The sequence below is a fragment of the Callorhinus ursinus genome, unplaced genomic scaffold (assembly GCF_003265705.2).
Source record: "Callorhinus ursinus isolate GAN/ISIS: 27379988/994484 unplaced genomic scaffold, GSC_fseal_2.0 scaffold58, whole genome shotgun sequence".
NCBI lineage: Eukaryota > Metazoa > Chordata > Mammalia > Carnivora > Otariidae > Callorhinus > Callorhinus ursinus.
The window spans coordinates 1,357,152-1,371,893 of NW_027397120.1; the positions used below are offsets into that span (position 1 = coordinate 1,357,152).

Below are 14,742 nucleotides of genomic sequence, written 5' to 3' on the forward strand. Positions count from 1 at the left end.
AGGGAGAAACCGGCGGTCTCCAGGGGCAGCCCTGGCCCTGAGCTGGGGGAAGAGGCCTGCCCAGGCCCCCCTGTCAAGCCGTGATGTGCCCTCCTCTGATACATGCCCCTCGCAGTGTCTGCATTTCTTAGTGGGGCGCCGGCCCCCACACACCTGTGGACCGTCCGCGCCCCTCGGGCGCCCTCTGTGTTGCGGGGGCACGCGGCTCCCGCCCAAGCCTCACCTGCCCCTGCTCGGCCAGGGTCTGCTCCAGGTCCTCTATCCGCGTCTGGGCCCTCTGCACCTCTGCTTGGAGCTGCTCACGGGTCTGTAGGACGGGAGGAGGGATACATCAAACTTTCTCTCGCAGCCAGGACACGACCGCAGGGATGGAGGCTTTCAGGGGGCCTCAGCCTCCGCTAAGGGAGAGGACGCCGTCCTCGAGTTTACAGGGAAGGCTCCGTGAGGAGGAAGCACTTGGAGCCAGCATCCTCACTTAGCTTAGGGGGTCGCCCTACAGACTCATTCTGAGCGACTGTTAGGGGATGAAACAGCTGGTGAGGGCAGTGGAGCGCTGCGGGGCGCTGGCCACTGGGGGGCTTGTTCCGGGCTCTGGCTGACACGGAGTGGGGAGGATGGAGGACGCATGGACCGGTTGCACGCAGGCTGGGCCATCGGCCATCGGCCCTTCCCGTCCTGCACCGGCGCCCTCTGCCGGTCCCGGATCACCTTGCTCCACATTCTGCCTGCACTTGACCCCCCTCCCCGCACCCTCCCCCAGTGCCCCCTGCGGAAGCCCACCCCCAGTGCCCGGTGCAGGCAAGGCCCCCAGAGAGTCCAGGCCGCCCTCCCTGGAGGGCTGCTCTCACGGGGTCCCAGCCACAGAGCACTTCATTCCAGTACTCCTGCTCCCTGGGAACAGCTCTGGGCAGATGAGAGCACCTGGGCACAGGGTCAGGTGGCCCTCAAGCTGAGGAGGGCAGGGGATCCCCTGGCCTGGCCCTGGGTTCTTCTTTGGATGACATCAGTGGACCCTGGCTCTCCCTCCCCTCCCCACCCCCGGCCTCCGCCCTCCTGGGGCCTGGGTGATACACGTGAAGCTGGAGGGAGATCAGTTTGCTGACAGGGAGTAGGCCCAGTGACCCTCCAGGCAGCGAGGATGGATGTGGCAAGGGGGCCCCACTGACACTGTGCCCCGCGTCCAAGAGTCCACACTCAGCCGGCCAGCCGGAGTCCCAGAGCCAGCTGACTGGCCCCTTGCCCTGTGTGCTAGGGGCAGAGTTGGCCCCCAGGCCCCAGGGCAGCTGGGCAGGAGAGCCCTTCAGGTGTACAGGATGCAGCCCATCTCCTTGTGCAGGGCATCCCCTCTGAGCCCTGGCAGGGCAGGCCACGCGTCAGGGAGTGGGGGAGGGGGTTCAGGGGAGGGCAGGGCACAGCCCCCGGCCACGGCCTCCCCTGCGGGCCGGCGAGGGCACCTGTCAGCCCCGTGCTCCTGCCTTTGGTGGACGGGGCATGAGCGCCTGGCCCAGGGTCCAGGGAGGCAGGGGCAGGAGGGGGACACCTGCCTGGAGAGACTCAGGGTCAAGGTGAGCACAGCAGCTGAGCTCAGGTGTACTGGATGAAGGAGTAATCTTGGCAAGTTTCCAGAACCGAGCGGCAACGCTGGCCCTTCCCCATCTCTGAGCCTCAGCTCCGGGACAGCCCCCCAAGAGCACCACCGGAAGGTTTTCGAGGAAGCAAACTTCCCCTTGCCCGCCAGCCACGGTCCCCAGAGGGGACACACGTGGCTCTCCGGGGGACCATCACTCACACCTGTGCCTGGGACCGCTCTGGGAGGCCCCACCCACTGCCAGGCCAACATTGTTCCTTAATCGCCTCAGGGAGCATCGGCAGGCCCAGCAAGAACCGTGGGAGAGAGGGCTTGGCCCGGAAGGTGAAGCAATGCAAGTGTCCCTGCCAAGGCCGGGGGTCAAGCGGGGAGGAGCCCAGCGGGAGCCGGAATGTCGTGGAGTAGAAGTCAGTTAGACCTTAACTTCTCGCTCTGCATCCAGCGTCCCTCCGACCTGCTCCTGCAGCAAGGCGTAGGCTCGCTGCAGAGCCTGGTACTCCATGGTCAGCTGCCGGAACCTCAGCTCCGTCTCCTCCTTGGCCACGCCCTGGACAGGTGCACAGAGACGCAGCGTTACCTGGGGCCGCGGGGAGGTGAGCCTGGAGCCCCCAGGTGGAAAGGCCCAGCTGGCTGCCCTGAGGCCAGGGTGAACCTCAGGGGCTGGCAGCCAGGCCAGGGGCTCGGCGGGGGCCCCATCTGCCCCCCAGATGTGTCAGGTGAGACCTGGACCAGGGAATGCTTCTCCTCCCCACCCCCACCTTCCTGCAGAGATCCCTAAATGCCTCCTTCTGGCTACAAGGGCACCTGCTGCCCCAGACAGAAGGCAGGGGGCTGCTGCGGCCTTCCCAGGGCCCCCCGGGACCCCAAAGCGCTTGCTTCTCTGAGAACAAGGCGCAGGTCTGGTATGGACGGTGGCTGTGCCTGACAGTGACCGGGCCCAGGAACCCTAGCCCGACCCCAGCTCTCCCTGTGCTCCTCACCCCCAAGGCTGCAGTAGCAGCTGTTCTACAATGTCTTAGGTCTCTAAGTGGGTCCATGGCCATGGGCCACCTGCCCGGATCGGCCAGGGGAGGCCCTACCCATGGCTTTAGTGCCCCTGGGCCTGTCAGGGCCGCGGACAGCCTGCTACTCTTTGTCCTTCAGCCACAGGGGCCTAGCCAGCGAGACCAAACCAAGCACAGCTTCCGCCCACATGCGGGGCTCAGCCGGCCGCCTGCATCTGAGGATGGTTCCTTCCCAAGAAGGACTGGTGGGAAGGTCAGGCTGGGTGTGCTTTCATCAGAGACAACGCTATTCCGCACTGCCCGTTGCCCTGATGAACACCTCGGCGTGGCCCTTGGCGTTGCTGCCAGCCTCCCCACACTGGGTGGTTCAGACCCCCCGGGGCAGCCCTTTGAGAGGCAGGGAGCCCTCTGTCCCACTGTAGAAGGACATGAGCACAGGCTCCTGGGGGGCACAGCCAGGGAGGGCCCCCGAGCCCACTGCTCCAGGGGGCAGGCCACACAGCAGACCCCCACGTCCCCGACCCTGATCCTCACTGCCTCCAGGCCCTGCCCCCGCCTGTCCAGAAGCCCTTGTGGAGGCTACCTCCTCCAGGTCATCGTCGGGGGTACACGGGGTCTGGTCCGTCCTGTCTGTCTGATAAGAGATGGAGGAGCCATCGGATTCCAGGGAAGCCTCTTCATCATATCCAAAGAAGGTCTCCACCACAACCGGCTTCTGGCCAAAAGGAACTGAGTTAGTCCAGACATGGACCTGCGTCCCCTCCTCACCCCATGTCCACCATCCACTCCACCCAAGTCCCTCCTGCCAGTGTCCCTGACACTCTCCCTAACTCCTGGCCTAGACGGTCACGGGAGCCTCCCGGGTCCTCCCTGTGCTGAAACCCCAACGGGCCCCTTCGTAGTCCAGCTCACGAAGGTCACCTGTCACCAAGGCTGGAGGGCACTGTGGCCAAGTCCACGCCTCTGTCAACCAACATCCTGTCTTGGCTGCCGAGCCCATCTTGATGGCTCCTGGCCTTTATCCCAATTGCCTGGCTTCTCCCCACTCCTGCCTCGTGGAAGCGCCAGGACGGTGGGGGGCCCAGGTAGAGAGGGTGGGCCTCCTCCAGCTGGTCCACTCTTAGAACTCTGCTCGGCCAGGCTTCCAGGCCTCCAGAAAATCTCTAAATGCTCTGCAATAATCCTGAGGAGAGAGAGCCCCAGCACCCTGTCACTCCTTCCATGGGCCCTTCCGGGGGCCAGACGCGCCAGCATTCGTGCCTGAGGAGTATCTCCTAGGCTGCGTGAGGAACACCTCCGAGCGGTCAAAAGCCAAACAAGAAAACACACGCATTTTGCATAAAGCAGAGCACTAGTTAACGTTCTCTGGGACTATCTCCTGAATCTCCTCTAATACAAAGCACACATTTATGGAAAAGGATTGTGCTTCAGATTCCCTGGGGGCACAGGTCGGCCTGGGCGGGGCCGCGTGGGGCCAGAGGCACCCCTGCTACAGCCTGCAGGGGGTGGGGGGCGCGAGGCAGGCCTGCAGGCCCCAGGGCAATGCGGGAATTCTAACTCCCAGGCCCGGCAGGGGAAGGCCAGAGTCCCACAGCTAACCCCTCCTCCTTGCTGTCACAAGAAACGCCTTGTGTTAAGTGGCTTTTAAAAACACACATTCTGTGTACACATACGTCAACATCATCTCCTTTACCTTGGGGAGTTTGGCCATTTTCTTTCTTTGCTTCCGAAATCTTAAAAGCTTATCTCGCTCCTGCAAAAAGCAGTGGAAGAGATTTTCTGAGGGGTGAGCAGTTCCGTTTATGTTCCCACACAGTCATCTGCACAGACTTGGAGGGTGGTTTCTCGATGGGCTACCGTCTGCATGGTCACAGACGCGGGCCTGCTCAGGAGCACTGGCACTGAAGGGGCAGATGGCGCGTGGTTTCTGCTTGGGCTGAAAGGAGTGACGGCCCACGTGGGGGGACTGTCGCCCCACTATGCTCTGGGTGCTCCAGCCTCCTTACAGTGTGTGGCTGGGGGGCAGGCTCTGAGCAGCCCACACACAGAAATGGGAATCCGAGAGGGACGGAGCCCAGCCCTGCTCTGTACTCTCTGAGCAGATGTCTGGAGAAGCGGTAACCCCACACAGCTGGAAAGGGACCCTGCAGACACGTAAGGAGACCAAAAACCTGTTTCTCCCCGGGGAGCTCCACTGCGTTTCCATGACCCTGACCATGTACCAGCCATGCTTAGACTGCCAGACCACGCCGGCGGGGCAGAAACCCGTGGTGGGGGTCAATACTCCAGGGAGGGCAACCAGCCCTGAAGAATGAGCAAAGCTGGGTGCTGGCTCCTGCAGGCATCACCAAAGGCCACCTGGGGCATTTATCTGACCCTAATGGATGGGTGTTCTCCGTCCCACTGCAAAGCCTTTGGGCAGGTAGCATGTGTTGGCATGGCTGCCTCTGTCTGGACTAGAAGGAGCCACCAGCACCAGGGGTCCCAGGGACAAGTGCATGGGGCATTGGGTGTGAATGTAGGAGAGAGAATTACTTACTAGCACGCTCTTCACGTAGCCGGCGGTTTCAAGGGTCTAGGGAGAGAAGAGCTTGTTACAGAGCTGGGAGCACAGACCTGCTCCCCAGGAGACCCAGAGCTTGGCAGCTGCCCCGAACCTCAACTTGACCGCTTCCCACTACCTGGAGAGGGGGCATCTGACCTGGCCCTCATGGTCCCTCCTCCCTCCCTAAGCTGACCTCCCAAGGGCACTGGGAACCTGCAGGAGCACCCGGGGGCCCTCGGCTCAGGGCCAAGGGCCTGTCACCTGCCTTTCAGAAACTGCGATAACGCACAATCATACCTGACCAAGATTTCTTCCTTTTCCTATACTCCCCGACCCCCCATAGGTTCTTATACATGTGGGGATTGACGGTCACTGTGCAGTTGAACGAGACAAGAGGTCAGCTCGCAGGCATGGTCGGGGAATGCTGTGTTGGGGAGACCCTGCCCTACAGCCTGTGCTGGGCAGTGGGACCTCCCGTTACTTTGGAGGCAACTTCAGTCATCAAAATGAAGCAGGGCTTGGGGCCCCGGCCAGCTCAGTCAGGGGAGCATGTGATTCTTGATCTCAGGGTCTTGAGTTCAAGGCCCATGTTGGGCATAGAACTTACTAAAAACAACAAGACAGGCCAGGCCAGCACTTCTGGGTCACGAGCCACACCAGCAGGAGAGACACTGCTGTCCCCTCTGCTGCCCCTAGAGGTCACAGAATGACCAAGGCAACTTGCTCTGAAATGACCCGAGGGGACCCCAACAGGGTAACCAGAGGAGGGTTCGGTGCAGGACTATTTTCAACACTGTGCTGGGGGCGTAGGGGCCATACGGACAGGGCAGTGTTAAGGGGGGGCCCTGAAGAGCCTGTGCACGGCCTAATGCCCAGCACCTGGGCCTGGACCCTCTCTGGAAGAGGGTCTCTGCAGATGTGATTGTGTGGGGCATCTGGAGATGAGACCATCCTGGATTAGGGTGGGCAGGAGGGAGGAGGAGGGACACAGGGAGCTGGCCCGCGGAGACAGGCGGACACTGGAGAGAGAGGCCCACAGCCACCAGAAGCTTCCCCGCGGCAAAGGACGCGGACCCTGGCCTCGCGCTTGCGGAGGGGGCGCGGTCCTGCCGCACCCTGACAGGATTCTGGCCTCCAGACTGAGAAGAGGTTGCTGTGTGCTAAGTCCCCAGGTGCGCTGCTCTGCCCCGGGGGTCCCAGGAGCTAACACCGCGGCACACTGTCACTGAAACCCCGGGTCCAAAGTGATGAGGAGACGACGCGGTTGTAGAGGGCCACTCAGGCATGACCGCGGTGGAGCCCGCAGGGAGGGGCCGGGGCAGGAGGGCCAGCGGCCGGGGTAGATGAGAGGAGGGGGGCCGAGGGAGACGGGAGGGGAGGGGCCCGAGGGGCGGGAGGGGAGGGGCCGAGGGGGGGGGGGAGGGGGGGGGAGAGAGGGGAGGGGAGAGCCCAGGGGGGGGAGAGGAGGGGCGAGAGAGACTGGGCAGGGCCGAGGAAGACGGGAGAGGAGGGGCTGGAGGGCGTGGCCGACGGAGATTGAGGGGGCGCCGGGGGGTCGCGGAGAGAGGCGGGGGCTCCGCCGAGGGGGCGCGGGCACCTTAGAAAGCTCGTCTATGAGGTTCTGCTGCTCCACAATTTGAAGTTTCAAGAAGTCAACTTCTCTTTCGTCTTGACTTTGATCCAGGTCGTTTAAGGAGCTGGGTCTCCTGATGATCCCGGCCCTCTGTCTCTGCAAAGCCAACCAGACGCGGTCACAGGGGTGGGGTGAGGGGTCGTCGGGCGGCGGGGAGCCGGGGTCCTCCCTGCCCGCGGGCTCGCGCCGCGCAGCCCCGTCTGCCCGTCGGCTCGGGCCCTGGGGGCGCGCGCGGGGCGAGTCTGCACCCCCAGACCAGGCAGCGTGGGCGGCCCGCCACCGCACACCCCGCCGGCTTCCGAGCTGAGCGTGGGAAGGAGGCATTTCTGCAGTGGGGTGCGGGGAGGGAGGAACCAACCCTCCCCTTCCCCCGCCACGTCGTGCTGAATGACCCTGGCTAAACTAAGAAGGGACACAGGAGACTGCACGTAGCGGAGTCTCGGGTCTGTGCGGTGCTGGCCTGCTGGCTCCTTCCCCTCCACGCAGGTGGTCTGGGGCTCTTCCTGCCTGGGCCTGAGATTTTCAGAGTCGGCAGATGCGGGGGTGGAGCTCCTGGTGTTCGACCGGGCAGCAGGCCTGGGGCTGACCTGCCCAGTGACCTCCCCGCCCCGTTCTGCCCAGGCGGGTGCCCAGGACCGCTTCCCTCCAGTGCTCAGACCCTCACTCGCCGCCTCCTCTCCCAGCCAGCGCCCAGGTGTTTCCAGTCCCCCCAGTGTATGTGAGTCGGGGGGGGGGGGGATCCAATGGTCAAGCCTTTCACGTGAGAAGTGCAGTGGGTTGTTGGTCACTGCTGGTGAGCGTGAGCAATCCTCCTGGCCCCATGGGCCAGGCGGGGCCCCTTACCATTTCTATGTTCTCCTGCGTGACAAATTTTAACTTGTTTTCCATCCGACGTAAAGTATGGGACAGATCTTCATTTTTCCGAGTGAGGCGTTTGTTTTTATCCAGCAATGGCTTGTACTGACTCTCAGCTTCCCTTAAGCGCTTTAACTGAAAGACAAAATTAATCACACAACATGATTTTAAGGGTAACGTGGAGCCAACAATCCCTGTACAGAGTTGGCAAACCGGCCAGAACATGCTCTGGCTCCAGCCAAGGGAGGTGGTCTGGGGCCAAGGCCCTATTTTGCCAATAAGAGCTGCAGTGGACTCGCCTGTCCCGTGACCCTTCAGAGCCCTTGGAGAAGCTCCCACTCAGACACAGGTCACCTGGAAATTCCAGTGCCTGTGAGGAGTGATTGTGATGGCTTCACTGAGGCGGGAGGGCCTCACTCATCCCAGACAACACGCAGGACGGAGGGTACTTTTGCTCAATAATATGGAGCAGGGATCAACCAACCAGTGCCCGAGGCCCACATCCGGACCCCCCCCCACCAGGTTTTGTTCATAAAGCTTTATTGAAACAGCTGAGAGGCCTGTATGCAAACCCTGCCCCTGGCACCATCACTCCTCCTTTCCACAAGGAATTCTGGAGGTGGACGCCTGCTGCACCCCACCCCAGCAGTCATAGACCCATAGGATCCAGACCCGCGTGCCCCTGCCCCGCTGCCCCTCACCAGCTCGTTCCTTTCTTCCGACAACAAGGCATTTCGGTCCTCCAGCTTCCGAATGATCGCACTCAGCTCTGCAATTTTAAGTTGGAAGCGCCGAGCATCCTTTTCATCCAACTGCTGTTCCTAAAACAAAAATCAACTGCAAATAACTGTTCGTAGACACAGGCATAAAAACCTCTGCAAATCCCAGCGCACCATGGAAAAGAAAGCAGTTCTGCGTCATGATCGCCCGTGATTGCACATGGCAGGTGGTTGGGTGCAGACCCTCCCAGGGACAAGCGACCGATGGCTGACCACCATGAGCACCGCAAACCGCACGGTGGGGACAGAACGAAGGAGCAGAAATGTCCAGGATGTGCAGAGGTGGAAGGCCAGGGCGTACAAATGCAGGCACCGCAGGTGTGGGTGCCCCGGGCCTTCTCGGGGCGGCTGCTGGCTGCAGCTTTCAGGAGGGGTCTGCCCTGCGAAGGAGGTGGGGTCGCAGTTTCCCTGGTATGATCATGTGAGCACAGGAAAAGATGTTCAACTTAAGACTTTCAAAAGATGGTTTCCCAAGAAGTGTGCTCCCTCACACTGAGGTTCTATAAGGTCACTTTTGACACCTCTGGAACCTCATTCAAAAATCAGTGGAAACATTTTGATCCAGTTTCAGAATCTCTCTGGAGTTAACACAATCCATCAAGTGCCAGAGCAAGATTTAATCCAGTTAAGCCATTTATAATAAGATTATAAAAAATTATTTTCTATTCTTGAAAAGTCGCTGTCCTCGGGCTGGCTCAGCTCAAACATTTTGTCCTCAAAGCAAACAAATGCATGTCCGGGAAGGACAGAGGAATGGTTCCTCATTCAGCAGGTGCAGGAGAGGCTAGGGAGCAGGCCCCACAGGACCTGCACTGAGGGTCCATGGAATTTAGACTCCCCCCACCCCGGATTACCCAGAACCACTCCAGAGGGCTCTGAATGAGGAGCAGCAATGAGTAATGAATGATGTCACAGCCCTGCGGCTGCTGGCTGTCCCCACACTGTCACGGCAGCCTGAAGGGGAGCAGAAGGGTGGCACGGTCACATGAAAAGCAGGTGGGGGTGATTGGTGAGGGTGCAGGCGATGGAGAGCCAGGAGCCTGTGCGCATGGAGATGGAAGTAGTTCAGCCTCATCCCGTCGCCCCCGGTGGGAACCAGGAACAGCAAGCAAGGACCCTTAGCCGCCTGCAGGCCTGGCAGCTGCAGGTAGGCTCTAGCTGGAAGCCTTGGGGGGCCATGGGGGATGTTCAAGTGAAGGCCAGTGCTGTGCCACGCTAGCCAGGAAGGAAGGAGACAGAAGTCTGTTTGCCCTCCGGCCAAACTGGAGAAGCCGAGGGGTCCGGGGTCCGGCTGGTGGGCTGCAGACACGGTCAGCGTCCCCGGGGCAGGAGATTCTGGTTCTGGACTCTGGACCTAGGCTCTCAACTCCCTGGGGAGCTGCCTGAGCAGGGCCACAGAGCCGCGTGCAGCGCTGTCTGTGACTCTGGGTCACCGGGCAAAGCGTGGGGAGGTGCTTACAGGGCTTCCCGAGTGGTCTGAGGCGTCTCCTGCACCGACTGCATAAGGAAGTTCCCGTCTGGGGCTGCCCAGGTGCCGATCAGCCTCTTTGACCTGGGACAGCTGCTCATCTAGAGCCTCTTTTTGAAGCTGCAGTCTCTGAGCATGCCCGGCTTGAACCCCTAACTCTCTCTCCAGCACGAAGACTGCTCTGTCTTTAAATTTTATCTCCTCCATCTACAAGGAGAACAGAACACAATCACACAGGCAGGCAGAGTACAGATCTGCAGTTACCATAGAAACAGGGGGAGGAACCCTTGGAACCAGCATAGGGAGGGTCCCCGTGGCAGCGGCCCTGCCAGTACGTCTCCGGGCTCAGAGACTGGATGCAAAGCAGGTCGCCCTGGGCCAAGAGCCCCACTGGTCAGGCCGCAGTATGATGCCCCCACCCCGGACCCCCCCATCCAGGCTGACCTCTGCTCTGCTGGTTCAGTTCAAGCTGGTGCAACTGAGACTCCTTCCTGGACTCTGTGCATCCCTCCCAGCATCCCTGTGCACCTGGCAGGACCAGCCTCTTTAGTGCTGGACTGCAGGGGCTCCTGGCGGCGGCCACTGGGGGCTGGCATTGGCTGGCGGGTCCACAGAGCCCATCTCTGCCTTCTGCTGTGTGTTGGGCAGGGCAGGGGGACTCCCCGAGTTCCTTGAACCCCACCCATAGGAGAGTGTGAGGAGCAAGGTCCGTCCTCCAACAGGGGGGCTGTGGGTATGAGAGGCAGAAGTTTCTCGGTGCCTCTTTCCTCTCCTCTCTGAGGGGCACCCAGCCCAGAAAGAGCCGGAGACACTGTTCATGTTCTTCTGCACCCTGCCTCTCCTTGCGCCGAGGTGTGGACAGACAGCAGAGGTGCTGCCTGACTGCAGGCAAAGCTGCATTTTTAGTTAATCTTGCTTTGAGCTGAGGCTTGGGGGAGGGGGGTCTCCAGACAAGTCAACTCCAGACTAGAGGACAGGAGAAGCTGGCCCACCCAGGCCTCTGCGTGCCCACAGGCTAGTGGCTGTGAGGGGTCCACGGCTCTCCCCATTCTCCCTAAAGTGCTCGGCCTCCTGACAGCTGCAGGATGGCCCTCTGCACGCAGCTGCCACCTGCCTCTGAGCCCCTCATCCGGGCTGCAGAAGGGGAATGGGGGGCAAACACACCCCCTCCGCCCATTCCTCAGATGGACGGACTCGGCGGCTGCAAGGGGTCATTACAAATGGTGCTTGATTTATAAGACGACTCAGTTTAAAATGTATTTTCAAACAACGGAACAGGATGGGATACTTGATGCTTCCCTTGCTGTTTAAGGCTAAATAATCTAATAAATCAGCCATCTGCTGAAGTCAGCTTGGAAACAAAGAGATGAGATGTCTCATTAGCCCAGATCACAGAATTCACAGGCAAGCGATGAACTGAACAGAATAAAAGAAATCCTTAATTGCTAAATTCCCATTTACTGGAGCACATAGAAACACACTGAATTAGTGAAAACAAAGGGGCCAGTAAATATAATTGTGTTGCTAAGCGGCTATGTTCTGGGGTCTAATGACACTCACATTCAGACACTTAAAAACATCACTCTTCTTTCATCAGGAAACCAGAAAATAAGATCCCAATGAAATGAGCTCTTTAAGCAGATGGTTTGGACCAAAAAGCAGACCTCCCTAAGACGTCACCCGTCCATGTCATGTGCTGCGGCCAAGTGGGGTGACCGGCTCACAAAGGAAATTCAAGGACAGGTGCTTTCACGCAGGGACAGGATTTGATTTTGCCAAGGTGGAAAGTCACTTTAAGATCAGCGACAGTGTCCCCCAGGGGGTCCTCCGAATGCCGTGGGGCCCCCCCCCCGCGCGCAGCAGGCAGCAGACGCCCAGGGCGGGGTCCTACAGCTCCCACCTGGAACGCCCATTTGTGTAGGGGGCATGCAGGCGCGAGATGCAGGCGCGTGATGCAGGCGCGAGATGCAGGCGCGTGACGCAGGCGTCCCGCTGCGGTGGTGGAAAAGCTTTGTCCAGTCCTGGGGGCCCCCACCTCTACAGGGAGCTCCCCCACCCCTCAGCCCCTCTCCCAGAGCTCCCCACCACTCCCCCCACCCCCCATAGCACCCACACACCCCACACAGCCCACACAGCCCCTCACCCCCATGAACTCCCCCACGCCCACCCCCTCCACACCCCTCTCCCGGTTACAGAAGGTGTATGGAAACCGAGGCAGCCCTTGGGGTGGTGTGTCCCCAGGGGAGGATGCTGAGGCAGGAGAACGGTCCTGGTGGAGAGGAAAGCATGCCTCGCACACCCTGACCCGCGCCCTGCAGTCCGGAGCAGGCTCCGCACAGATGCACAGAACAAGAACCGCTATGGGGAGCCTGGGAACCTGCATTTACAGGACCCTAGTGGGTGCCCGGCTGGCTCGGTTGGTTGAGCATCTGACTCCTGAGGCTCAGGTCGTGATCTCCAGGTCCTGGGATCGAGCCCCTCGTCCTCGGGCTCCAGCCTCAGCGGGGACTCTGCTTCTCCCTTTCCTTCTGCCCTTCTCTCCCTTCATGCTCTCTCTCTCTCTTTCTCAAATAAAGTCTTAGAAAAAAATCTCATTCTGGACTGTTTGTCACTCGTGCATGAAAATACAACTGATCTTTGCATATTGATCCTCATCCTGAAAATCTGCTCTTTTAATGGTCCTGGGAGTTTTGTGGTGAATTGCTTAGGGTTTTCTACAGACTCATACCACCTGCAAAAAAGACAGTTTTAAATCTTCCTTTCCAGCCTGATGTGTTTGGTTCCACTCTTCCACCTTCTTGCCCTGACTCAAATTCCTCGGTGGGGAAAGAGAACCGAGAGAGGCCCCAACACGACGCAGCATCTCTTGCAGCCCGCCTGTCCGCAAGCCCCGTGAGGCGTCTGGGATAATGGCGGCACAGCGGCTGCAAGGAGCGAAGGAGCACAGCCCCTGGAGGGAACCGCAGAAAACTCTTTCAAGGCCAGTTTTCGTGGCTGCCCTCCGGGGAACGAGCCGCTGTTACGTGTCTGAGCGCGAGTGGGGCACAGACGTGTTCGTTCTGAGAAGGAGCATGCTGGGGCATTCGGTCTATGATGGCGGAGAGGAAAAGCTGCACAAGGAGTTAGGAGGCAGAGTGGGGGGCATCTCCGAGAAGCCAGGCTGGAGAGCAAAACTCGGAGGCCCGGCGCCTCGCCACCGGGCCCTCTGGGAGCAAGACAAGGAGGCAACAAGCATCTCCCGAGCTGGGGACTGTGTTTCCAGTTAGAAAAGGCTGCCGACCCCCTGGCGTGTGGCGTGAACAAATGTTCCAGGGGACGCTCTGGGCGCAGGGGAGGCCCCGCAGCTTCGGGGTGGGGGCGGGAGGGACCCGGGGAACAGGGAAGGTCAGGAATCACATGGTTTCCACTTACTCACAGCTATGCAGAAGTTAAAATACAAGGCAGAGATGCCTTCAAATTCCTGATGGAAAGTCTCTGCAACTTATAATTCCCACCCCTGTTGAAGCATTGAGCGTGGAACAAAAATGTCATACACACAAAGTCTCACAAAATTGATCTCCCACACTCTCTGTTTCTAGGATGCCTTTCAAGCACTTGTTCCACCAGGAGAAGACATCATGTATCAGAAAGAGGAAGACGCGGGAGGAGGTAGCCCAGGGTGGAGGCCCCCAGGGCGGCGGGAGGCCAGGCCTGCGGCGGGCTCAGGGGGAAGCAGCCCCGCGCGGGCCGACGGAGGGCTCCGGGAGGGGCGTCCCGGGAGCAAGGGAGATGGGTGACTGAACGTGTAGACTGCTCACGGCACAGATGCCCCTCCTGGAAATTCAGGGCTGAATTAGGAATAGGTACGTAGAAGATTAAGTAAGCAAATGAAAAAATGAATTCCAGGGGAAACAGATGTACAACAAAGGTGATACAACCGTGGGTTACTATGGGTCTTTTGTGAGTAACACTAACGCAGCAACAGTTGTGCAAATAGTGAATATGCACTTAAGGCGAGATAAAGTTCCCAGCATCCTGTGGGACCCTCTCTTGCCCCCAGATACCCTCGGCTCGGGGCCCAGGATGCTGGCCCTGTGCTCTCACCTCCCCGGCTGGGCCGAGGTGGCCGTGGCTGGGCCCTGCCCCCTGGGGGCCACGCTGCTGTCCCGTGCTGTCACCCGCCCCTCCCCCAGGGCCCCAGCAAGCACCTGCGGTCGTTGCCACCCCACAGGTCTCCCCTGACACGGCCCACACCTTCCCGAATCGGCCCCTCACCAACAGGAGCTGAGTTCTCCCGTGAAGACCTGGCCGGGACAATTAGGGGTAAGCGGGAGCAGAGAGGTAGAGAGCCAGGGATCGGCGGGAGGCAAAGAAGAAGCAAAAATGGAGGTACCAAGAAGGAGAAATTTGGGGGCACCTGGGTGGGTTAAGCGTCTGCCTTCGGCTCAGGTCATGGTCCCAGGGTGCTGGGATCGAGCCCCGCATCGGGCTCCCTGCTCCGCGGGAAGCCTGCTTCTCCCTCTCCCGCTCCCCCTGCTTGTGTGCCCTCTCGTTGTGTCTCTCTCTGTCAGATAAATTAAAAATCTTAAAAAAAAGTAGACATGTAAGCATGTTTTTGAGAATGTGGCACAAAATCCAGAAGAATCAGCCAGAAGAGCTGCCAGTACCTGCCCCTGGGGTGTCCACAGCAGGGTTGGGGGCAGCACAGGGACCTGCTGGCTTTGTTACAGGCGCTCGGCTGAGCAGACGGGGCCACAAGCCTGCAGATGGTGAGTCCAAGTGAGATGAACAAAGGGGCCACGTGGAACCGGGCAGTGAGCACTGACCGCCCTGTCCCCCACCGTCTGCCAGCTGGTCACACTGGCTTCCCTCCCTTTCCGGGGCAGAAGAG

At 60.1% G+C, this 14,742-nt stretch overlaps 1 protein-coding gene across 1 annotated transcript in view; it reads right to left on the minus strand.

The window, feature by feature from the left end:
* The window catches only part of JAKMIP3 (Janus kinase and microtubule interacting protein 3), a 117,498-nt gene that overhangs the window by 29,528 nt on the left and 73,228 nt on the right, over positions 1-14,742 (minus strand). The window contains exons 4-12 of the mRNA XM_073884722.1: positions 9,864-10,079; positions 8,327-8,446; positions 7,614-7,760; positions 6,735-6,866; positions 5,132-5,167; positions 4,286-4,345; positions 3,176-3,307; positions 2,007-2,135; positions 224-307 (exon numbers count right to left, since the gene is read on the minus strand). Coding sequence (XP_073740823.1) covers positions 224-307; positions 2,007-2,135; positions 3,176-3,307; positions 4,286-4,345; positions 5,132-5,167; positions 6,735-6,866; positions 7,614-7,760; positions 8,327-8,446; positions 9,864-10,079 — 1,056 coding nt within the window. The remainder of the gene's footprint in view (positions 1-223; positions 308-2,006; positions 2,136-3,175; positions 3,308-4,285; positions 4,346-5,131; positions 5,168-6,734; positions 6,867-7,613; positions 7,761-8,326; positions 8,447-9,863; positions 10,080-14,742) is intronic.